Source organism: Schistocerca cancellata, chromosome 2, assembly GCF_023864275.1.
Source record: "Schistocerca cancellata isolate TAMUIC-IGC-003103 chromosome 2, iqSchCanc2.1, whole genome shotgun sequence".
Taxonomy (NCBI): Eukaryota; Metazoa; Arthropoda; class Insecta; order Orthoptera; family Acrididae; genus Schistocerca; species Schistocerca cancellata.
In genome coordinates this window covers 169,818,458-169,845,168 of record NC_064627.1, presented here as the reverse complement: position 1 = coordinate 169,845,168, position 26,711 = coordinate 169,818,458, and the positions used below count along the sequence as shown (strand labels likewise).

At 41.0% G+C, this 26,711-nt stretch overlaps 1 protein-coding gene across 1 annotated transcript in view; it reads left to right on the top strand.

Moving 5' to 3' along the window:
* Positions 1 to 26,711, top strand: part of LOC126161488 (uncharacterized) — a 63,803-nt gene that overhangs the window by 20,907 nt on the left and 16,185 nt on the right. The window contains exon 2 of the mRNA XM_049917386.1: positions 23,198 to 23,329. Coding sequence (XP_049773343.1) covers positions 23,198 to 23,329 — 132 coding nt within the window. The remainder of the gene's footprint in view (positions 1 to 23,197; positions 23,330 to 26,711) is intronic.

Below are 26,711 nucleotides of genomic sequence, written 5' to 3'. Positions count from 1 at the left end.
TGCGAATGGAAGCTGTAAGAAACGCAGTTAACTGATTATTCTATACCACGTAATAATCATTTCATTTGAAAATTCAGAAGAGAAGAAACTAAAAATTATGTCCATTAAGACAGAAACTTAAGTGCAGATGCGGGCACTGTGCAGATCTGGGCTTTTTCATCTTCAGATCTATTCAAATAATGTGTGCTAACCAGCATATTCATTGCTTTCGTAATGTTTCTCTCTTGTTTAGTCTTCTAGTGATGAACTGGATTTCTCTGCCACGTGATGACTGGGTGTTGTGTGCTGTCTTTAGGTTAGTTATGTTTAAGTAGTTCTAAGTTCTAGGGGACTGATGACCATAGATGTTAAGTCCCATTGTGCTCAGAGCCATTTGAACCATTTGATGAACTGGATCCACACCCATGAGTCTGATTGTTTCTTTGTATCCTTCTATCTACTATCTCTGTGTGTTATTGTTCGGTGTTCAAAAAGCAAAACATTACGCCTGCTCCCATTAAAACGAGATCGCAAGATGACTATCGAATTATAATCAAAACACAGTGAGACGCCAATTTGTCTGTCGTCATGGTGTTAAGTCGACAGAAATAGTTGGGTGTTATTGCCTGCATTACCGGCATCCCATTGTCGTCTTCTCTTATTGAGAGTTTCATATTACCCTGAACACAAGACGCCGAGATAAATGTGTATATTCTCCGTGACGAAACATCCCACATTCCATTCATCCTGATCCATTCGTTACGTGCATCTGCGGTATTGAGTGATATGAAAGCTGTTGTGAGGTGACGAATAACAATAACAATGGTAGTAATAACAAATCAATACTCAAGGATGTTTACTGCATTACAGACGATTAACAAAATAACCAAGAATGGCTGAGTGTTTAATTGGCGCACTGCGTAGGTGTTCTTACCACTTTGTTACTGAATTCTGATCAGGTTATTTGCAGAGAGAAAACAAAGAAACCTGTAGCCATACATATCGCTAGTACAATGACATATTACCTAACAACTATCCTTGCTTTACATCATGAGACGAAAATGGCGTCACTGAGCTGATATTTGAAATACATTCATGTTTTCTCTCTCTCTCTCTCTCTTTATTTTTACTTATTTATTTTCATTTTAGTTATTTTATATTCAATTTATTTTCATAGGGATACATAATGCAAAAATACAACTTTTAAGTGTATTATTGCGAAATTCCAGTTATTGACAGTCTATTCGTGAGTTGCTCGCATTCAGTGGGGTGAAACCTATCAGAGAAGCAAGCAAAACATACGTATTTATTGCACCATGCGCAACACACAAACGAAATCTCGCTGCACTGACGTGTTGTCCGATATATTGCACGGAAAACATATCTGATAAATGTTGCTGTATACAGCTCTATCAGATATCAATTTGGATGCGTACCAAGTATATAAAAGTATATCTTGAAATACGCAGAAAGGCACATAGCGGTATTCGACTGAAATATAGCCATGACCAAGATTGTAACTGGGGTCGACAGCATCGTCGTCTACCACCTTGAAAATTCGAACGGTGACAGTGCTCGGCCGGTTACTTACGTTTACTGGTATCAAAGCTACAGCATGAAAACACAAAAATTTTAATAACCCTAAGATCATTAATTCTGGAACCCATAGAAAGTAAAGCAGTCATCAGTTGGAAGAGTGGTTTGAACACCACAGTGCCTTAATAGGCACGGTCTTGTTGGAGGTGGTATGCCGTTGCTTTCCTCCGACCTTTGAGTTGACTTACCTAACCAGTTAATAGGGTAACCTACAGTTTAACGTGGCTTTCGGACCACAGTGAAACTCGGCATTTTTCACATCAAAAAAACACTGCCCGAGGGGAAATAAGTGTAAAATGTCACATAAAAAACGAGGGACTGACGAGGGATCGAACCTGAGACCTTTATGTCCGTAGTCTTGCTCTTTATCACCTTGCCACCACGCAGCCAACACTGTGGTTTTTGCTTAGCATTAAAACTAGGATCTCCGTTTGTGCCTGCGTTGGCACTTGCGTGTCCCTTAGAAGGCCTTATTTTTGGGATTACCCTCGTATACGTGTGTGTAAACGCCTTCCAATGCCCACTCAAGGAAGACAAGGATACTCAGTCTAGCTTCAATATTACAAATACGCTTCAGTTTGTGGATGAACGCAGACTTAGGTTGATAATCATTCTGAATATTTAGCGGTATTGTACCCATTGGTGTTAAACTCGTTTACACCCAATGATTCCTACAGCTACAGGAGCACTACTTGTGATACCTCTCAGACAAAATACTTACGCAGTGCTGTCAGACGAAAAGATCGACCTGATACTGTGGGAAGTTTGTTTTACAACCTTCGTACCTGGATAAACAGCTTTTCCTATTTGAGATATCTGTGAAAGTTGCTGCATAAGACGATTTAAGAAAACACTAAACTCCTTCAGCTACGCCAGTGTTTAAAGAAATCGTCTGGTTTGTGAATCGTTTACCGGTCGTACTCTGCCGCATTTCGCTGGTTGGAAGTCAAAAAGCTTACTGAAAAATTTCACAGAAGGAAAAGGGGGACGAAATGTCTCCCACTGGAAGGTCATGTTGTTTTATTTAAAGGATTACAAAATCAGGTAAAACGAACAGCGAAGTTGTCAGTATAAGCACATTACTGTTGTCAGTATGATGTTGCACCGCCCAGGGCCTGTAATGATAAAGGTCACGTTTAGGTCAGGTGTATTGTATACAGAAGTGTAAGAAAGAGCACCACTAAATTCTACAATCCGTATGCATTGCATACACACAGAAATTACTGTTACAGTGTACTTATGGAACCCAATGGGTGAATTGCATATTTTCCGGTGAGAAAGAGCACTGGCAAACACTCTTCGCTACTTTAGGTTACTTAAACTGGTGTCACTCTGAGCTAGAATTTATGGTCAGCGACTAAGTGTAAGGACAATGAGTCGGATGCGGGTTTTGCAACTGTGAAATACTTTCCTACATAATAGAAATTTCAACTAATATTGCGAACATTTTGGATTTGGAAAGCTTAGAATGAAAATCTTTCTGTTTATTGCAAAGGAAAACAATTGATTTTCTAAAACATTCTCTGTCATACACAACATGAAACAGGTCACGTTGACCAAAATCATATCGAAGAACTGACAGCGACGTATTTCGGAAGGTAGTAAGATATCTTGACTTTTGGATAGGCAGTATTCGACAGCCATTTCTAGGCTCAAGTAAATGAAGAAAGGCAGCGCGTTTTTGTTATCAAGTAACGTCTTCATCAGTTACTTTAGTTTTAATGTGATCTACGAGTAATTGCTGACGTTTGATATCAACATGAAAAGGATTCCGTAGACAGGGAAAGAACTTGTTCTTGGGCAGCTACTTCTATAATGACCAAAAGGCATTAAATGATCTTCAAGCACATGGGTTAAAGCAGCGGTATGAATAAAATGATAGTAATAATGACGATAATAATCGAATTATCCGGTAACTTCACACTTCACAGTGGATTTTCTGGAACTAAGAAATTTCCTGAATTAGTGAAAATTTCCAAACGGCTTCACATCGAGGCTATGATGCCTAGAAGAGTCTTTAAATCCTGCTGACATGAGAATAGCTTAATCTCCACGCCAGAAGCTTCCTTCTACTTAACCATTTAATAGACTCGCATTTTTACCACCGTGACTAATTTTGTAAGCATCCGCTTCAGCACACGCCTGGGGTTGGGAAATGTGACCACAATGGTCTGGTGGAACGAACTATCACAAGAACAATGCGTGGGTTAAGACCTTTACCTTTAAGAGGCACAAAAAGATTTACTTTACCTCTGGTAACCTCAAGAGAAAGATGTTATAATCCAGAATACGCATTACACAAAACGTTCCTTCATTACCAAAAGGGCACAGCCGGTTTACGTTGGGAAATGGCATACGTGGAAGTCATGGTCAACAGAAATACTGTCGCCAGTAAACTTACTTACATTTGAAAATTTTATTTTATTTGATGAACCGATAGCCATTTAAAGGAACAGGGCTCTTATTTTACTTGTACTTGATTGAACTAGAGACGCTGAAAAATTTGGTGCTGGACTGTGATTCGAATTCGTATCTCCTCTTTCGAGAATCTGAATCTCTCGGAACAGTATAGTTCAATCATTTCGTTCCTTTTTCCAAGAGTGCAGTATTCTCTGGGTCTGCTCCAAAGGTAACAATGTGCCTCCGAATCCTGATCCAGTACAAAATTATTCATAATTTCATTTCAAGCCCTATCACGTGCACACCGGCCTGCTAGTGAAAATTAACGTGCATTTTTAATGTCTGTTCATGTGCTACCAACAACTTCTGGTCAAACACGCACACATCTTACTGTTGGTGAGTAAGCAGTTCGTACTTAAGCTATATTCGTGGACGATAAAGAAGATCGATAGCAGTGCGGTTCGATTGCGCTCAGGCACAAAAATTTGTATCCTTATTTTAGATTCAAACACCTAGCAGCTGGCAAGAAAAACCGATACGTAACATTTGATTTTACTTAGTTAACAATCCGATTACGTGTTGGGTTCGTATCTCCGTCACAGAATTTCATATCATGCGCTTCATCTTTAAATGCATACACACTTTGTTACTTCTGAATTGAGGTGTATCAGGCATCTTTCGTGGTTAGTTAACAGGGATGAAAGAGTCTTGATATGAGTCCCGCTTTATTACAAAAACTGTCGTCTTTTATTTTCAAATTTAGATTTAGTTTAGGCGAAAATTTCGGGAATTCATGACTGTTCATGGCTAGTCAGCAATATGATATGATTAGATTAGATTAGATTAATTCTTGTTCCATAGATCATGAATGCGACATTTTGTAATGATGTGGAACGTGTCATTTTAATGAAAGATTTCTTTATATACCAGTATTCAATTTCTGTACAACAGTTTTTTATCCTCTCTCTCATTTTTTATTTTTATCTCTTCTCTCTCACTCTCTCTCTCTCTCTCTCTCTCTCTCTCTCTCTCTCTCACACACACACACACACACACACACTCTTTTTATTTTTGTTTGTTGTGCTCGACTATCGGCGAGGCACGAAAACGTCCGTAATGAGTTTCTTAGTTTTGCGTACAGTTACGAAAGAAGTATAAAAACAACAATTAGAGTTGCTGATTTATGATACTTAGTTAGCGGTCAGTTCTGAGTATTATTAGTAACTACGCTCCAGTCCCTAAACCTAGTTACACAAATGCGAATCAGACACATTACATATTCCAGGCCGTAGCAGCCGCATCTTTGAGACGCCAGCTATGGTCACTTCCCAGCTCGCCGTAGGATCACATCCGTTGTCTTCTTCCTGCTGGTACTGTAACTGAGATTTGGCAACAAGGCAACGTATGTTTGGCAACTCTGTGATCGACGAGTTACTTCCTGGTGTGCACGGAATTAAGCTTCAAAGTTCACTTGATATTTCCTGTCATTTCCATTGAATAAACTGAGTTGTTATCGCTTGAGGTGTAACAGAAAATGTTATCGACTTCTGCAGCTGCTAGTTAGTAGCGTAATGGTAAGCGTCGCGCAGCTAGTATTCAATAAAGGTATTTTTTCTATCTTTTAGATATTGTCAACACTTCTTCTCAAATTGTGATCGATTATTTACGATGAATTTCATTATCGAATCTGTCTTGTGATGGTACAGTTACAGTAACCAGCACCTTGAACAAGACTTCATGACATATTATTCTTACTACTCATTTTTGCGCAAACAATACGTGTTTTTTATTTTCAACATTCACGTTATTAACATTGCAAATAAACCGAAATTATGCTCAGTACATTGTGTTTATTAATATTTTCATAAAAGACATGAAAACAAAAGGCAAAAGGAAATTATGCATTGTAAATAAGTTTGCAGGAAGGGATTGTAAGGCGGACACGAGGACTTCTTATATGAAATTAGATACTGTTCTTATTTTACAGTTGATGATTTACACGTATCAGGGTGATATTCATTGCATAAACAAGAAAACAGTAATTTTATATCCGTCTTGCTCGCTTTATAAACGCCGCATTTTTACAATCGCATAGTTGTTTAAGGTTTCTATAAAAAAGCAGACCTGGTCTATATTCGTAAAAGTTTGTCTCTAATCACACCGTTTAGCTTTATTTCGCAAAGTATCGGCGAGGATAGCTGATGATGTGCGCTGGAATGTATTTTGATGCAGTCTCCCCTGAGTATGATTTCTTTTACTCTCTCAATGACATAAGAGCAGTTTTGAAGCTTTTTGAAGAAATTGTTTATCTGAAAATTAAAATAGTTCTCGCAAGATTGCGCTAGCGGAGTGCACTTACGAGAATCACGTTAATGTTTCACGATGTCAGTATTTCTTCACCTTGAATATTCTCATCTTATAATTATTGATTTATTCACCCCCCAAGAAGAATTTAATGGAATAATTTTGTTGTGCACATAGGGCTTCATCACATCAGTCAAAAATTCCTTTTCATGCCTTGTATGAAAATATTACTAAATATTGCATATTGAGCATTATTTTGGTTTATTTCCAATGTAAATAACGTAGAAGTGGAAAATAAAAAATAAATAAAAAGAAGTGTCGTTATAGTGAGTCAAGTCCACGACCCTCGGATTTTAGTTCTGTACTCTTTCCACCGTGCCAGCCGCTGCCTGGATATTACGCTTTTCGTAAAACCACTTAATAATGTTTTGAAAAACAACACTAGCCCACTCTAATGTTGTTTTCTCTCTAATGGTATTTATTATAATACTATGAATATCATCTGCAAAGTGTACTGTATGATCAAACAGTGGAAAAAGATAATTCTCTAACCTGAATTTAATCAAGAACGTAATACATTTCCAGACACGTCAGTTGTCTGCTAAATCTGTTTATTTTACCTTTACTACCCTTGAATGACTCGGATGACTGTTGGTACACATGCGATCGTTTTGTGAAAACAAACAGCTATCAATTCTGTAACGACTCTTTAATGTGTCTCTCTAATTCGAACTACAGATGTTCTTTACTACTACTCTGACATGTGCACAGAAAGGCTGCAGTCCTTTCGACTGTTCATAATAATAACTTCTGCACTAAAATAATGGCGTGTGACGAGGGCCTTCCGTCGGGTAGACCGCTCGCCTGGTGCAAGTCTTTCGATTTGACGCCACTTCGACGACTTGCGCGTCGATGGGGATGAAATGATGATGATTAGGACAACACAACATCCAGTCCCTGAGCGGAGAAAATCTTCCGACCCAGCCGGGAATCGAACCCGGGCCCTTAGAATTGACAGTCTGTCTGATAAACAACTTCGGTTTCCTGGAACTGCTTCACATCTTTCTTTGCTGATATATACCCAGAATATCACACGCCGTCACCACTAATGTGCCACAAAAGAAACAACGAATGTAGTATTGCGATAACCCTAGTGTGCAGAACTGCAGAGAGATGGCTGCTGTAACAGTACTGTGTTGGAAAAAAAGATGGTTGTGCAGGATCAGTAGATTAACTTTTTGAATTTTTGTGTTGCTTGTTTCCCATAGGATTTTCCATTCATCACAGTACTAGGCAACTCATTTTGTACTTGTCACATTATTTGCCTAAACTATTATGTAAAATAGTATTACTTTTCTGTTTAATTTTGATTCGTGCTATGGTCGTTTGCGTTATTTTGATTTGTAATGTTGCCCGTTTACGTTATTGTGGTATGTAATGTTGCTCGTTAATATTAGTTTGTTAAGTAAATTTCCACTGCACAGAAAAGTGTGATATATACTATAGGCATCATTTCCTTTTACTTCTTTATTTTTCTTTTTTGATATTTTAGAAGTTAAAATCACGATATTAACAATCCCAGTCCTCACTGGGAGATGTCAAAAAATAGTTTTGACAGCAGAGGCACAAAACACTGTAGACCATACAGAACCAGAGCGAATGCTTAAGATGAAAGAAATAGATGAAACCATGAAAGAAGGTTCTAGCAAGCGTGTTTACTATAATTTCAAGAAATGGGCTGACGGTGGGAATACACTACGGGCCATTAAAAAATGCTACACCACGGACGCGAAATTTAACAGGAAGAAGATGCTGTGCTATGCAAATGATTCGCTTTTCAGAGCATTCACACAAGGTTCACGCCGGTGGCGACACCTACAACGTGCTGACATGAGGAAAGTTTCCAACCAATTTCTCATACACATACAGCAGTTGACGGCCGTTGCCTGGTAAAACGTTGTTGTGATGCCTCGTGTATGGAGGAGAAATGCGTACCATCACGTTTCCGTCTTTGATAAAGGTCTGATTATCACGACTGCGGTTTATCGTATCGCGACATTGCTCCTCGCGTTGGTCGAGTTCCAATGACTGTTAGCAGAATATGGAATCGGTGGGTTCAGAAGGGTAATACGGAACGTCGTGCTGGATCCCAACGGCCTCGTATCACTAGCAGTCGAGATGACAGGCATCTTATCCTGATGGCTGTAACGGATCGTGCAGCCACGTCTGGATCCCTGAGTCAACAGATGGGGACGTTTGCAAGGCAACAACCATCTGCACGAACAGTTCGACGACGTTTGAGCAGCATGGACTATCAGCTCGGAGACCATGGCTGCTGTTACCCTTGACGCTGCATCACAGACAGGACCGCCTGCGATGGTGTACTCAACGACGAACCTGGGTGCACGAATGGCAAAACGTCATTTTTTCGGTTGAATCCAGGTTCTGTTTACAGCATCATAATGGTCGCATCCGTGTTTGGCGACATCGCGGTGAACGCACATTGGAAGCGTGTATTCGTCATCGCCATACTGGCGTATCACCGGCGTGATGCTATGGGGCGCCATTGGTTACACGTCTCGGTCACCTCTTGTTCGCATTGACGGCACTTTGAACAGTGGACGCTTCATTTCAGATGTGTTACGACCCGTGGCTCTACGCCTCATTCGACCCCCACGAAACTCTACATTTCAGCAGGATAATGCACGACCACATGCTGCAGGTCCTGTACGGGCCTTTCTAGATACAGAAAATGTTCGACTGCTGTCCTGACCAGCACATTCTCCAGATCTCTCACCAATTGAAAACGTCTGGTCAATTGTGTCCGAGCAACTGGCTCGTCACAATACGCCAGTCACTACTCTTGATGAACCGTGGTATCGTGTTGAAGCTGCATGGGCTTCTGTACCTGTACACGCCATCCAAGTTCTCTTTGACTCAATGCCGAGGAGTATCAAGGCCGTTATTACGGCCAGAGGTGGTTGATGTGGGTACTGATTTCTCAGGATCTATGGAACCAAATTTCGTGAAAATGTAATCACATGTCAGTTCTAGTATAATATATTTGTCCAATGAATACCCGTTTATCATCTGCATTTCTTCATGGTATAGCAATTTTAATGACCAGTAATGTATTTGGCTGCTGAACAATTTGAAATATGCTCAATACTTTCAGTCCTTTTGAGAAAAGTGTTTTCACTGTTTCCTGTTGTAGTCAAAAGCTCAAATGGAAGAATGTGCTTTGAAGCAAACAATGATAAGTATTAACTCTTTAACAGCGATGGAAAAGTTTCTCAGAAAATTCCACTGAAAAGTATTGAAAGCGTGAATATACCTCCAAGAAACTTCGCCACACGCTCAGCGTAGCTACTCTAGCGCCAGGGAGTTAGGCAATCCCTTCGACAACCCTCAGGTGGTGTTTGTCTGCATTGAGGCTTGGCTCAACTAGGGTAACTGGGAGACAACGAGGAGTGTTGCCGAACGGGGTGTCTTACAGGGACCCTTTGTCGTTTTATTCACAAGCATGTTAATGTTGCTTCCCTTCTATGACATGGCATAGGAGGAAGCAAAAAAATGTAGGATGATGGCAGGTAGCTCTACACGTGGAAAAATATAAGTTATTGCGGATGATTAGGAAAATCAAACTGTAATGTTCGGATAGAGTATTGCTAGTATTCTTCTTGACACAGTCAAGTCGTTTAAATAACTGGGCGTAACATTGCAAAGCGATATGAAGTGGAACGAGCATGTGAGAAAATGGCAGGCAAGGAGAATGGTCGACTTCGGTTTATTGGAAGAATTTTACGAAATTGTGGTTCGTCTATAAAGAAGACAGCATATAGGACGAAAGTGCGACCCTGTTCTTAAGTACTGCTCAAGTGTCTAGGATCCGTACGATGTCTGATTGAAGGAAGATACCGAAGCAATTCAGCGGCGGTCTGTTAGATTTGTTACCGTTAGGTTCGAACAACACGCAAGTGTTGACGGAGATGCTTCAGGAACTCAAATGGGAATCCCTGGAGAGACGGCGACGTTCTTTTTGAGAAACAGTATTGAGAATATATAGGGAAGTGGCATTTGAAGCTGACTGCTGAACGATTTTACTGCCGCCAACATACATCGTGCATAAGGACCACGAAGATAAGATATACATTGCGCGTAAGGACCACGAACATAAGATATGAGGAATTAGGGCTGATACGGAAGCATATAGACAGTCGTTTTTCCCTCGCTCTATTTTCGAGTGGGAGAGGAAAGGAAATGACAAATAGAGGTACTGGGTACCCTCCGCCACGCACCGTACGATGGCTTGCACAGTATCTATGTAGATGTAGAGGTAGAAAAAGCATAGGAACTCTTTGCTGCTTCGGATCACGTTCACATTTCGATGGATGGTTTGTAACTGTCCCTATTGATTCCCAGATATACAGCAGAGAAAACCTGCGGTCTCTCTACTCTCCAAAATGGTCAGATCAAGTTCAATGGGGTTGCAGTCCCACCATGCCCTTGAGAAGGATTGAAACGCCCAGGGAGTGGCAGCTGTGTCGAACGTTGTGTAGAATGTCGTCTTGTTGCTCATAGCACCACGAACCTTCGTTTCCTGAAGCTGAATGTGTGGGAATCAATGTCCCAAGCGAAGAGTTGGTTTCACAGACGCCCTTTATGCCACCCCCTGAGACGTCTTCCTGTGGACTCTGAGAGGTGGTGGGCCTGAAATGTTTTCCTCGGACACCCACGAGAACAGCCGCGTGATTCCACGCTGGGTGTCGCGGTTCTGACCTCAGTCGCTAGGGCGCCAATTGTGGTGCAATTTGGTGCCAACGTGAAGTCATTAACCCGTCTTGCAATTCACATGAACATCTCAGCTATGGCTCGACATCTTGTCTTTTGAACCTTCGCCAAGCCCGAGTGTGACGTTGCAGGGTGTCAAGCTTTTGCGACGTTAAAGAGATAGGTTACACGCAACTTTGAGCCATGAGTGAGAATGGGAGACAATTACGGGGTTTCGAAAAAGTGATTCTTGTGTAGTACTAGCAATGAAGAAAACTTAGCAGTCAAAAATAATGTAAACAGCAAAGGAAAAACGAAAAACAACTCATCGTTCCTATGGAAGCATTGAAAAGCAAAAAAAATTCGTAATTCGGGCCAAAAGTGTTTCTCCTTACAAGCAGAACAAAAAATCATCGAGGAGTACTAAGTCATTGTCTCAAAACTGTTCTCAAAATTGTACCACTTAACTCACTAAAGATGACAGATGACGGATATTTTCAAATTACTGGAAGACGGTAATTGTCTATTCAACTTGTAAACATCGTACGTCGTACTGTCGAAATAGAACCTCAGTGTTAGCATCCGAAGAAAGAGAGAAAGCTGAAACACGCATTCTATTTCGAAGAGCATCGATTGACAATCTGTAAACAGTTTTGTGTGTACCTTGGATATTATATGACGAACGGTTCCTACTAACTTCGAAAAAAATTAAAGATGGATTTGTACTAGAGGATCTTTGGGGCACATAGACTAATCATGCCTCAGTTGATGACAACATAAAAAATAACATGCGCGCAAGCATTAAATAATCCCTTCGCATTGAGAGTCATTATCTATGAGTGCAGACGTCCTGAGACAGGAAGAACTATTGCATGTATCTACAGAGACTAAATAGAAGACTGCAAAAAGAGTGGTACACGTATAGTATTCTCTCTATGTTTTCAAAAATATACAACTTTGAATTCAGTGTGTCTTTTCTCGGCGGCAAAAAAGATTTATGTGAATTTTGTATGGAATACGGGAATTATGATGATGTTAGCAAAAAAAAAAAAAAAAAAAAAAAAAAAAAAAAAAAAAAAAAAAAAACAAGTATGACTCAAATTGGAGAAATACATTGCGAGAGTCAAAAAGAGCTTGATAAACTGAATCCAGGTCTTTTATGAGTATGATTTACAAGGAGTGCTTCCTGCACCTAAAGCTAATGTCCCAGTTTTCTATTACAAAAGGTTAAGTGTCTACTAAATCTGACAATATTTGACTACGAAATGAAAAAAGGAGCTTGTTGTACGTGGCATGAAGGAGATGGAAGCAAAGGGTCCATCACCAAATGTATGCACATATAAACTCACAATTATGGTTGTAAATTAGAGAGATAATTAAACTTACTATACAGTTATATGTAAAGATAACTGATTTTTATTTAGATACTTCATTGCAGAAAAAGCTACAGCTCAGTTCCCTGATGGCTAACAGAGCAACGTGATATTTCCAAACCCGTTTTGATGACTAATAAAAATTATACATATGTAAATATTAAAATGATTACAATCTCAGAAAAAGTTTGGATAAATACTTAAAGTACACATGAAAATATTAATACTTTGATCTTAACGTTACTAGGAAACCAAATTGCTAGTCCAATATTCGAAAGTGGTTACCCGCAAATGAGATTTTTGAGATGTCACGTTGCTAGTGTCGGTTTGCCATATGTACTAACTCTTTCGTAGACTACTATACAGCAGAATATAAAAGTGGAATAATATAGTACAATAAAATTAACTACAACGAACGTAGATAAAAAAAGATATGCCAGGTTGTGTTAGTGCACTCTCATTTGTCTGCGACTTGTTACGTGATCCGGTAGCCAGACGGCAACCGTTTCCGCTTGTAGTGTATGGGATATTAGAAAACAAATTTCTTCACCTCTCTTATCTTCCCATTTAACTTAAAGTTTTGCACTGACAGGGTTCACAACAGTTAGTGTTAATGTTATATACAAAATTCCAGAAAGAAATGCGTTAAATATTATCAGCAATGTTATATCGCCACGGTAAACTAGTGTGCGATGTTCGCATTCATGCTGGTGTTTTAGGCATATAACTATTGTAATGTTTTACAATTTCGTACTTCTTATTTGACACGTATTTTTGTGAATAAAATGATAATAATTTTCAAATATACCTCACAAAGCTGACGCAGAAGCTAGGCCAAAGATATTTAAGGCGACGCTGTCCAGAGTAGATTCCTTCTTGCCGAATTCCGTTTCATCATATGAGTTTCGTTCTTGTTCTGACAAGTATTTTGCTATTAAATTCGGGAAATTTCGCATGTGTGTAATCTGCTAAGGTTCCCATCACTTGCACCGTGCATCAACTGCAACGGTGGGCTACTTGTCCTTGTCCGTCTCATGTGTGTGCATCGTTATAATTTTTAGGTTATCTGAAAGTCACTATCCGTCGTGTAAAGTAATTTGGGTAGTTTGACTGTCATTGTAAATCTTACTACAACGAGAAACGTATGATCCATGAAAAGCAGTAGATATAATTTCTAGTTCACGTATTTTAGCCAACCAGTCAGGAGAGGGAGAAATTAGGCCCCCTTTTGAACTAATAGTAATGCAGTCTTTCTTCAGACTTAATTCTGTATCAACAACAGAGTTTCCTACTGTATTTCCTAAGGAATGGAAAAACCCGTAGAAGCTGACCTCGGGGAAGATTTATAATTTTTACAGAAACCATATGGTAGTTATAAGAGTCGAGGGGCATGAAAGGGTAGCAGTGGTTGGGAAGGGAGTGAGGCAGGGTTGTAGCCTCTCCCCGAAGTTATTCAATCTGTATGTTGAACAGGCAGTAAAGGATACAAGAGAAAAATTTGGAGTAGGACTTAAATCCATGGGGAAGAAATAAAAACGTTGAGGTTCGCCGATGACATTGTAATTCTCTCAGAGGCAGCAAAGGACTTGGAAGAGCAGTTGAACGGAATGGATAGTGTCTTGAAAGGAGGATATAAGATGAACATCAACAAAAGCAAAACGAGGATAATGGAATGTAGTCGAATGAAGTCGTGTGATGCTGAGGGAATTAGATTACGAAATGAGACACTTAAAGTAGTAAAGGCGTTTTGCTATTTAAGGAGCAAAATAACTGATGATGGTCGAAGTAGAGAGGACTGGCAATGGCAAGCAAAGCGTTTCTGAAGAAGAGAAATTGGTTAACATAGACTATATGTTTTAAGTGTCAGGAAATCTTTTCTGAAAGTATTTGTGTGGCCATGTATGGAAGTGTAACAATGACAATAAATAGTTTAGACAAGAAGCGAATAGAAGCTTTCGAAATGTGGTGCTACAGAAGAATGCTGAGGATTAGAGGGGTAGATCACGTAACTAATGAGGAGGTAGTGAATAGAATTGATTAGAAGAGGAATTTGTGGCACAACTTGACAAGATGAAGGGGTCGGTTGGTAGGGCATGTTCTGAGGCATCAAGGGATCACCAATTTACTACTGGAGGGTAGCGTGGAGGGCAAAAATCGTAGAGGGAGGCCGAGCGATGAATCCTCTAAGCAGATTCAGAAGGATGTATGTTGCAGTAGGTAGTTGGAAATGAAGAAATTTGCACAGGATAGAGTAGCAAGGAAAGCTGCATAAAACCAGTCTCTGGACTGAAGACCACAACAACAACAACAACAACAACTGTGTTTCCCAAACAACTGTCAATATTTTTGCACTTGAAAGCTGTATATCCTGCAAGATATTTTAAAGCGTCATCATTCACGCCTTCACTGGCGTACACTGAATCACTGGGATCGAAATCTAAGATCAAATTTTCATCATCTGTAGCGATGTCAAATGATTCATCAGTCACTTTGATACACAAATCACTGGAGAAAAAACGTCGGAACTCTTCCTCACTTTCATCAGCAGGTGTTGGGTAGTTTTCAACAGTAGAAATCTCATTTCTGTCCTCTGTAGTTGAAGAACCAAGAGACTTACTTGCACTTCCGGTCAGTATTAATGAACGAATTCTGTTTTTCACCTCGAAAGGTGTGGGATAGTTGTAAAATACTTTCCCTATTAGCACATTAGAACAAATTTCTGGCAATCTTTTTACAGAGTTTTCCTGACTGCTGATATTAAACTCGTAACTACTAAATGGAGCTTTATATCTCGAGTTCAGCACATCGTTCACTTGATCTATGCAGCTTCCTTCACGATCTTCATGCAAAGGTATTTCACAGTTTGGGCAGTGCGACGTGAAAGTAGCTGTGTAGCCATTCTGACATTCCGACGATCACGTCCATTAACGTTAAAGTAAAGCTCCGATATGTGAGGAATGATCGAAAGATCACCTTTGTGATGTCGAAGAAGATCATCTATCACAATTTTTGTGATCGCAATACCATCAGGCAAAGGACACCATCGTCAAGAAAATGGTTTCTTACTAATTTCAGCAAAGATGGAACATAAAGAAAACCCAGACTTTTCTGCTGTGAACAACAGTGTTCGAAAAAAAAGTCTTGGATGTTGACACACTAAGGTGCTTCCACACTTTCAGATTTTTTGCTCCTATGTCACATGTAACGGCTGCAATATGGATTTCTGCTCTTGCAACTTCTTTTATGATGTTCTGCAAATCACTGAACATTGCAACATCAAAGTCATAATGCAGCGGCTGCTTCTACCTCGAAATGAAGTGGCGAACCTTGCAGACTTGGAGATTGTTGTGTGGTCCGAGTGCTACATCGTCGGATAAATCTTGAGTGACACGGCCGTCAGTGTTTATTTCGTCAAAGATTAGGACAGCAGTTGCCTCTAATGACGTAAACATTTCTGACCTAACTTTAATTAACCCCAAAACTGGTTTCAAAATACCTGGTTGGCACTTCAACTGTTCTGTTCTCAATTTCTGGATCGTTGACTTGCAGGGAAAAGAACAGTTCTTCCTCCTCAGATATGTATATTCTTTACGAGACAAAGCTCCCAAAGCAAGAGCATTTGCAACGTCTTCTGAGCTCCAGATTACTTGCTTTCTCTTCTTTAACAAACAGCGAATTTGTGTTGGTGTGAAACACTGTGAAAGTACGAGGGCAGTTCAATAAGTAATGCAACACATTTTTTTTCTGAAACAGGGGTTGTTTTATTCAGCATTGAAATACACCAGGTTATTCCCCAATCTTTTAGCTACACAACACTATTTTTCAACGTAATCTCCATTCAATGCTACGGCCTTACGCCACCTTGAAATGAGGGCCTGTATGCCTGCATGGTACCATTCCACTGGTCGATGTCGGAGCGAACGTCGTACTGCATCAATAACTTCATCATCCGCGTAGTGCCTCCCACGGATTGCGTCCTTCATTGGGCCAAACATATGGAAATCCGACGGCGCGAGATCGGGGCTGTAGGGTGCATGAGGAAGAACAGTCCACTGAAGTTTTGTGAGCTACTCTGAGGTGCGAAGACTTGTGTGAGGTCTTGCGTTGTCATGAAGAAGGAGAAGTTCGTTCAGATTTTTGTGCCTACGAACACGCTGAAGTCGTTTCTTCAATTTCTGAAGAGTAGCACAATACACTTCAGAGTTGATCGTTTGACCATGGGGAAGGACATCGAACAGAATAACTCCTTCAGCGTCCCAGAAGACTGTAACCATGACTTTACCGGCTGAGGGTATGGCTTTAAACTTTTTCTTGGTAGGGGAGTGGGTGTGGCGCCACTCCATTGATTGCCGTTTTGTTTCAGGTTCGAAGTGATGAACCCATGTTTCATCGCCTGTAACAATCTTTGACAAGAAATTGTCACCCTCAGCCACATGACGAGCAAGCAATTCCGCACAGATGGTTCTCCTTTGCTCTTTATGGTGTTCGGTTAGACAACGAGGGACCCAGCGGGAACAAACCTTTGAATATCCCAACTGGTGAACAATTGTGACAGCACTACCAACAGAGATGTCAAGTTGAGCACTGAGTTGTTTGATGGTGATCCGTCGATCATCTCGAACGAGTGTGTTCGGACGCTCCGCCATTGCAGGAGTCACAGCTGTGCACGGCCGGCCCGCACGCGGGAGATCAGACAGTCTTGCTTGACCTTGCGGCGATGATGACACACGCTTTGCCCAACGACTCACCGTGCTTTTGTCCACTGCCAGATCACCGTAGACATTCTGCAAGCGCCTATGAATATCTGAGATGCCCTGGTTTTCCGCCAAAAGAAACTCGATCACTGCCCATTGTTTGCAACGCACATCCGTTACAGACGCCATTTTCACAGCTCCGTACAGCGCTGCCACCTGTCGGAAGTCAATGAAACTATAGGAGACGAAGCGGGAATGTTTGAAAATATTCCACAAGAAATTTCCGGTTTTTCCAACCAAAATTGGCCGAGAAAAAAACTGTGTTGCATTACTTATTGAACTGCCCTCGTATAGTTTTCACATCCAGCATACACATTTATGCTTCTTAGTGCGACACCCACTACGTTTTATAGATGCAGCCTGTTTTTTAACTTTTTTTCGTAGACTTAATTTTTTGTTCCAGTAGAACATTTTTAATCCTCAGACTAAACAATTATTTTTGTAGTTCTTGAATTTCCTGATCTTTAAATGAAATTATTTGGTCAGTACAGAAGTCTGCTTCGTTAGATTTGTTCAGCTTGTAAGTTGTGGTTCAACATTTTTTGGAAAATGATGATAAATTACGCCCTCTGTCTGACATGAACTTTTGCTACATTCAGCAAGTGCACAATACCTTATTTCAAAATGTTCACAAAACAAGCTGCTAGAAAGCTGAACACTCGGCATACCAAGAAATAACCTCAAAGTGATATCAAAAGCGCGTGAAGTCGATTTCACACTCCGCTACCTACATAAAATAAGTAGTCAATGTTCAATACTACACAGTAACTACGTTTTAAAACCACATCGGCGTTACAATTCTACCACTTCGCAGTGAATCAGGATTACTCTAGTGTACGCAACGTGTATTATTTTTTTGTGATATGTTACAATGCAGCGTCACCGGTCTTTTGCGGTCTAACTGTGTTGGTGAGGCAGTAAATTTATCCACAGGGCAGTGAGACTGCGTCACTGCAATACACTTTGGAAGTGTGGCGGTGGGACTTTGAGTCCCATACCACCCTCCGACGGTGACAGTACTACAGCAGTCAGGCAGAAAAATTTAGCCTAACGTGGGCAGGTAGGGTGGGAAAGTATTGGACGTAGAATGGGGCCTACTCTCGCCAAAGGATGCATCCATGGTGGGCGTGCCAGGCCTGTCGTTAGCCATGGTCGGAGTCCGATTCCTCTAGGATGGTTAGAGGAATCGGATGTCGATGCCAGCGGCGTGGAAGTGTGGTTCCAACGTGGCGTAACCCATGGACAGTGTCCCGCAAGGCATCCACTTTCTCAGATAGCCGCCGAACGTTGTTACGTATGGTCGTCTTTAGGGGGACGATATTCGCTTCAGAGTGGAGAGTGACAATTCTCGTGAGTGGCGGGGCGTGCAGGCTCTACCTGAGCACCTTGTTCTGCGGGTGCTGCAACGTCTGCATCCTGGTGACACTAATCGTGGCCCATGCAGCGGATGCATACGTGATGGCAGGCTGGATAACTGTTCGGTAGATGCTGAGCTTGGTATGCAGGTTAAATTCCCTACTGCGGAAGAGTGGGTACAAAGCCCTGGTCAACTTTTGCCCTTGTTGGCGACATACTCCGCATGACCTGGAAGAGCAACTTGTGGTCCATCTGGACCCCGAGATAGGTGATTGTCGGGGACCAGGGCACCTGCACGCCTGCAATCGAAATATTACGGCGGAGGACTGGGCGCCGTTTCGTGAAATAGACTGCCGTAGTTTTGGCGGCATTGAGAGCTATTTTGTTTGTCTGGCACAAGGTGATAGTGGCGTCCACCTGTCGCTGGAGGCGGGCGACGACGGCGTCAGTAATGCGGCCAGTGGTGTATAGTGCTGTGTCGTTAGCATATTGTGCTAGGTGGCACTCGGGAATCACTGGCATATCCTTTACATACATATTAAAAAGGATGGGAGATAACACCGATCCTTACGGAGTGCCTACCGATAATTGGCAAATGCCAGAACGCATTCCTGGTATAGGGGTCTGTGTCAGCATCTTGTGTACGAGGTTGTCTTACCAGATCTTGTCGTAGGCGTCACAAACTTTATTTGTACTGTAAGCCAAATAACTGTGAGAAAGCCACAATCGCAATATGCGTAATTACATATATTTTGGATACTGATAACGCGAATTTATTCCCACTGTTTTGAAATGCAAGGGAGCTTAACTGAACTTTTGTTATTTTGTTCTTGCTTCATATAATCGTTTCTTATATTTTATTAAGTCTCTAAATTTCATAAATGTTTTACAGTTTGCATCCTAATTCATTGACGTAATCAGGTTTCCGTGCTATTGTTTTCATGTGACCTGTTTTACAAAGACGCAAACTCTCTCACTTCCTACCTGAGACAGTCGAAACTGTTGGAAACGGAAGGGGGAGGCGACGTAGTCTCTGGTGACACCGAAACTGTTGGCGCAAGACGAAGACAGTATGGCATCTGTAACCCTTTCAATTGTTCTAAATTACGTAAATAAAATAAATTAAACAACTTGGTGACATGACATGTACACTTTTGATAGAAAACTGCAGGATGAGATTTAAAGGTGGCCTGTGGCTAAATGCAGTCTATGTAATCGTATAGTAACAATCCACTCATACAACAGTTTCTTTTGATCGAGTGACGCTCCACTCAGATGTACTACGCACGCACATAATTAAATTAAGTCGTTCAAAACTGGTTGTTGCTAACGAAGGTCCAAACAACGCTATCAAATTCCGATAAATACTACTCGTAAGTTCAATCTCGTCCGCACTCTACAGTCCATCTAGGTCTGTCACCTCGCTGAACAATGAAGTCCACGGAACTTAACTCTCACACTTAGTATAATACATTTCGTTGACAGACCTATTAGTTGTTCAGTTCATTAGGAAGAGCACCATATGTGCCACACGCCATTACGCGATGTCTGATCTCCGCTCTCTTGTTTGAGATCTTCCTCTTCCCTTAGAAGGTCGATTTCATTGCATCTGAATATTTAGTATGCCTGGTGTTCAGTTACGATTTTGCCAATACTTCCCGCCAAGACGTCATTGTTTAGTCCTCCTTATCCTTCTGCTTCACACCTTACAGTCCGACTAGGCTCAAAAGAGATCTCCTTCTCACAATAAACAAAAACGGTGCCTGGCTTTCACCATCGTTCCAGTTTCAGTTGTCTTCACATTCGTTTTAATTACAAAGATGTGGTATAAGCTTTAACGTAATGGAGAAAACACAAAAATTACAGTGACTTAATACAATGGTACAATGACGAAATAGACGTTTACAGATTAGATTACACACATTTACATACGTGTTACATTTTAGGATCTGTATAGAAAGGCTATAAAAATCCACACCAGAACCATAGACAGTAAATCAGACAACGAATTTTAGCAGCATCACTGTTTCATTAAATACAAGGGGGAATATCTCCGTCGCAAACAGAATTCAAAGCTCCATGCTAGAAGACCGGTTTAACATTTTAGCGTTGCTCAGTTTGGAAAGTGATATTTTAAGACAACTGAGTTGTGAAGACGTTATACACTGAAGAGCCAAAGAAACTAGTACACCCGCCGAATATAATGTAGGGCTTCCGAAAGCACGCACAAGTGCCGCAACACGACGTGGCATGGACTCGACCAATGCCTGGTGTCGTGTTGGAGGTAATTGACACCATGAATCCTGCAGGGCTGTCCATAAATCCGTAAGAGTACGAGAGGGTGGAGATCTCTTCTCAACAGCACGTTGCAAGGTATCCCAGATATGGTCAATCATGTTCATGTCTGGGGAGTATGGTGACCAGTGGAACAGTTTAAACTCAGAAGAGTGTTCCTGGAGCCACTCTGTAGCAATTCTGGACGTGTGGACGTGTGGGGTGCCGCATTGTCCTGTTGGAATTGCCCAAGTCCGTCGGAATGCAAAATGGACATGAATGGATGCAGGTGACCAGACAGGATGCTTACGTGCGTGTCACCTGTCAGAGTCGTATCTAGACGTATCAGGGGTCCTGTATCACTCCAGCCGCACATACCCACACCATTACAGAGCACCAGCTTCAAACTCACTTAAATCTTGATAACGTCCGATTGCAGTAGCAGGAACCGGTCTAACAATTGCGCCAGACACTTGATGTCCGCAGCGCCGAATTATGCCTGTTTACATATCAGTGTATTTAAATACGCATGCATATACCAGTTTCTTAGGCGCTTTAGTGTAAATAGCTTCATTGGTTGAAGTGTAGGCGCAGAGCAATTAGCGAATAAGATTGGTTTAAACCGTTCATTTTGATCAAAACTGGACATGGTTGTCTCACTGGGAATTCCGCGATCGTTCATGAAATAAAATATGGCGTTTCAGTCTTCGATCGCTATTCTTTTATTTTCAATTACCGGTTTCAGTAATCTGACGTAGGGAAATCCACTCCACCACCAATCAAAAACAAAGAAGAGCAAACGCACATTTTCGGAAGAATATCTACATTTTAATTATATTTTATGTTTCTTTATAAAGGAATTTTAAATTAATGTAAAAATCTTTCGTTTCATGGTCCACTCAAAAAGATTATTCATATGTTATTACCTTAAAAATTGTTTTATTAAAAAGAATATTCGCCATTAATATATACGGTGATATAATAACAGATGCACAATTGTTTTAGATAGAGGGCACTTTTTACTGTTACCACTCAGGTTACTCTTAAATACTGCGATATAATGTTTTAACAGATTGAATTTTACTTTACTTATGACAGTGAACTGTGTGTTCTGTGCGGACAAGTTACTCTGTAACTACAACACATGGTATGTTGGCATTTAATACGTTCCAAAATTTCTTTTTGTAAACTAAGATATTTTTATCACTAACTGTATCTCTATTATTAATTACATTTTTAACATTGTCTAACAGATCTGAAGATGGGCAGCTAGCCCGAAACCGGTAATTGAAAATAAAAGAATAGCGATCGAAGACTGAAACGCCATATTTTATTTCGTTCATTTTGAGGCTGATTATTTGGAAAAGTATCGTATTTTAATTAAAAGATGATAAAATTTGTTTGGTTGACACGTTCCATTTGTTATTTAGCATTTGCAAAAAAAAAAAAATGTTTGTTGCCACTTACAAAAAAAAAAAAAAGTTCTGAGCACTATGGGACTTAACATTCGAGGTCATCCGTCCCATAGAACTTAGAACTACTTAAACCTAACTAACCTAAGGACTTCACAAACATCCATGCCCGAGGCAGGATTCGAACCTGCGACCGTAGCGGTCTCGCGGTTCCAGACTGCAGCGCCAGAACCGCGCGGCCACTTCGGCCGGCATCTTGGGTATCACTCATTAAATCATAAAAGGTTTATCTAAATCTTTTTAGTTAAGCTATTGTTATTTACAGTTTTTTATTTGGAAATTGTCGTAAAATGCTGTTTTCCTCTGGATAGGCATCACAAAATTTTCGACATCATAGGTTCAGCCTTGGAGTGTTTAGATAAGGACGTCCCTGTGTATTACGATTTATACCAGTACCCTGATAAGCGGTAGCGCTCGATCCAAGTGGCTAGGGCCCCCGTAGTTGGTGATATTTTCATCACTACGTAGTACACAAAGTGACGTATATAGTGATTCCTTATAACCAAACCCTGCGCCCATCTTCGGGGATAACTTCCAGACAATTTACCAGTGTTTCACGCAGTGAGGGCATATGATATTTGTGATGTTGATCTTTCGGTTGGATGTAAATTTAAAGCTCTTTGTGTTATTGAAGAGCCGTAGTCTTACTACCAGTACTCGGTTCGACACTCTCCATCCCTTCCTCCCACAATGACACAGAGAACACGTTATTCTTCAGGAAGATTCATCAAAGTCATTCACACAACGTAGTCATTCAGTGTTAAACAGCAGGCTCGAAGAATTCAATGATAAGTCACTTCCACCTGGAACCAGCCAAAAACAGCTGTGCATGGTCCCCAGCGCTTACCATCTGAGTTTGCTGTCATTTTTGACTTGGACGGTAAGCGCAACCACTCAGTCAGCCCCTTCTCTGTTTCAGTTGACGCCATTAAGTGCTACGTATGCAATTCCGCAGAGGATCCTCGCTGTGGAGATCCCTTCAGCGATCCTGAGGACCTACTGGTGACCTGCCCAATCGAGGATGGGTTCTGTGTCAAGAAAAGCTCCAAAGGTGAGATTCCTTTTAATTGCTCTACAATATATCATGTGCGCGTTCTATGCCGATCAGAGGAGCGCACTTAGTGTAGAGGAAGTAGTGGCGTGGGATGCTTATTCTAATAAAATCCTTAAGAATGACAGGAAATGAGCCCATTTGCAGCTGCTGAGGAGACAGATACCCTATAAATCGGATTAAATTACAAGTCACTACCTTGGGTACATGTTACTGCATTAAAACTGATAACTGCAGCCTTAATCTTATCTAAAAATTAGAAGATATAATAAAAACGTATGAACACAGATACGAAACAAGAAAATAGACATTACATGTGGGAAGAAAGTGAACAAGTTACCTAAAAGCTACAGCAGCAAGAGCAAAAAATGCATATTTGTGGAAAAGTTTTTGTTGTTATTGTAGTCTTCAGTTCGACGACTGGTTTGGTCCAGCTCTCCACACTACTCTGCCCTGTGCAAGCCTCTTCATCTCCAAACAGCTACTTCAACCGTCATCCTTTTGAACCTGATTACTGCATTCATCTCTTGTCCTATTTCTAAAAATTTTACTACCAACACTTTCTTCCAATACCAAATTTGTGATTCTTTCATGTCTCAGAATGTGTCTTATCATTCGATCCCTTCTTTTAGTCGCGTTATTCCACAAATTTCATTTCTCTCCAGTCTTATTCACTACCTCCTCATATGTGACATGTTCTACCGAACTATTCTTGAGCACTGTTCTCTAGCACCACATCTGAAAAGCTTCTATTCTCTTCCTGTCTGAACTGTGTATCGTTCATGTTTCACTTCCATACATGGCTACAGTCCATGCAAATACTTTCAGAAAAGACTTCCTAACACCTTAAATCTATATTCGATGTTAACAAATTTCTCTTCTTCAGAACGCTTTTCTTGCCATTGGCAGTCTACATTTTGCATCTTCTGTATTTCGGCCAGGTCAGTTACAGCAACACCCATCTTCTCCTTTTACTGTCTCGTTTCCTAATCTAATTTTCTCAGCATCGCCTGATTTAATTTCTCTACATTCCATCACTCTTGTTTTGCTTTTGTTGAAGTTAATGTTATAACCTTTGAAACATCTTTATTTAAATGAGTGTGTCTGTACTTAAATTGCAGAATGACTGAGAAGATGAAACTTCTACATTATTTGATTCTGAAACAGCTGAGTAAAACTGAACGTTCTGAGCCTACTTTCTCTTTGCTTTTTCTTATCATGTCAACACTGACCCACAATATTCTAGCGCAACGCAATCTGACTGCTCAAAAAAATTACAACCTGACTTCAAATAATTAATTCAAAAGAATGGCTCTGACTAAAAATAAATCTTAACAATAACCTATACATTTCATTAAGCACTTACCTCACTAAAATCTTCATTACGCGAACTACTACAATACAGCGAGCGTCAATACTGCGAGCTAAATAAAAGATTCTAACTACTAAAGCCACTAACTACTAATAGGCATGTGACTAGCAAAGGAAAGATTTTGTTGCAAACCAAATAATGTATTTTTTTACCTTAATAACGCGACATCTAGTTCAAACACGAATATAAATCGTCATTGACATCTAGTAGATAGATATATAAGCATGAATAATATTCAGTCTCCAAGTCGAACATGTACAGATCGTTAACCTACGCTAACACTTCAGACCTCTACTCTCCACTAATGCTAACTTCTCACATTTAACATCTATCACAGCTGGCTGTTCACCTCCAACTGCCCAACAGTACTTCCATCACTGCTGGCGACTAACTTCCAACTGCCCCACATTACTGGCGATTAACTTCCAACAACGAGTCCGACCAGCCAAAGGAAAGCGCTACCCAGCGCTGCCAACACAGAAGCAGCCCACTTACACTGTCTTTAAAGATACTGTCCGTTCCGTTCAACTGCTCCTCCTAGTCCTTTGCTGACTCTGACAGAATTACAATGTCACTGGAAAACTTCAAATTTTTATTTCCTTCCCGTGAACTCTAATTCGCTCACAAAAATTTTCTTTGGTTCCCTTTGCTGTTTGCTCAGTGTACAGACTCAACAACATTGGGGATAGGCTACAATCATGTCCCACTCCCTTCTCGGCCACAGCTTTTTATGCCTCTCGACTCTTATCAATGCCGTCTGGTTTCTGTACAAGTTGTGTATAAGCTTTTCCTCTCTGAAGTTTGTTCATCCTGCGACAGAACTTCACTGGTACACATTATACCTAGCTTCAACCTATCAGTTTCCCTTTTTAAATCTTCGAACCTACCTGCCAGATTATGCGACCTAATATTCCAAGCTCCGACCCGCACTTTTGTCTTCCGTGGTGACGACATCGTCCTGAGTAGACCCGACTGGATCATTTTCCCTCCGGAAACGTTACTCAGGAGGAAAGCATCATCGTTTAACTATGCAGTAAAGCTGCATGCCATCGGGAAAAATAACGGATGTAGTTTCACCTTGCTTTCAGCCGTTCACGGTACCAGCACAGCAAAGCCATGCTGGTTGAAGTTACAAAGTCAGATCGGTCAAAATGTTCAAATGTGTGTGAAATCTTATGGGACTTAACTGCTTAGGTCATCAGTCCTTAAGCTTACACACTGCTTAACCTAAATCATCCTAAGGACGAACACACACACCCATGCCCGAGGGAGAATTCCAAACTCAGCCGGGAGCGGCCGCATAGTCCGTGACTGCAGCGCCTGAAACCGCTCGGCTAATCCCGCACGGCCATATCGGTCAATCATCCAGACGTCGCCCCTGGCAACTATCGAATAGGCTGCTGTCCTCTTCAGGAACCATACGTTTGTCTGGCCTCTCAAGAGATACCCCTCCGCTGTGGCTGCACTTATGGTGCGGCTATCTATATTCTGTAGCGTTGAGGCATGCAAGCCTGCTCACCATGGCAAGGGCAATTATTCAGGGGATAGGGGGGGGGGGTTTATGGATCAGTAAATTTTGCAGTCATAGGAGCTAGTGGCGCTAGTAAACTCTCAGTTCCAGACAACCGAAAGTATTTGTATACTACGTGTATACTGCGGTGGCAAAAGTAGTAGGACCTCTTTTCGCCCGGCATATTGCAGCAACTCGACGTGGCATACACTCAACAAGTCGTTGGAAATCCTCTGCAGAATTACTGAGCCATGCTACCCCCAAAGCTGTCCATTATTCCGCAACTGCTGCCGGTGCAGGATTTCGTGCACGAACTGACCTCTCGATCGTGTCCCATAAATGTTCGATGAAATTCATGTCAGGCGATCTGGGTGGCCAAGTCATTCGCTCGAACTCTCCACAATGATCTTCAAACTAATCGCGAACACCTGAGTCCCTGTGACATGGCGCAATGTCATCCATAAGAATTTCATCGTTGTTCAGAAATATAAAGTCCATAA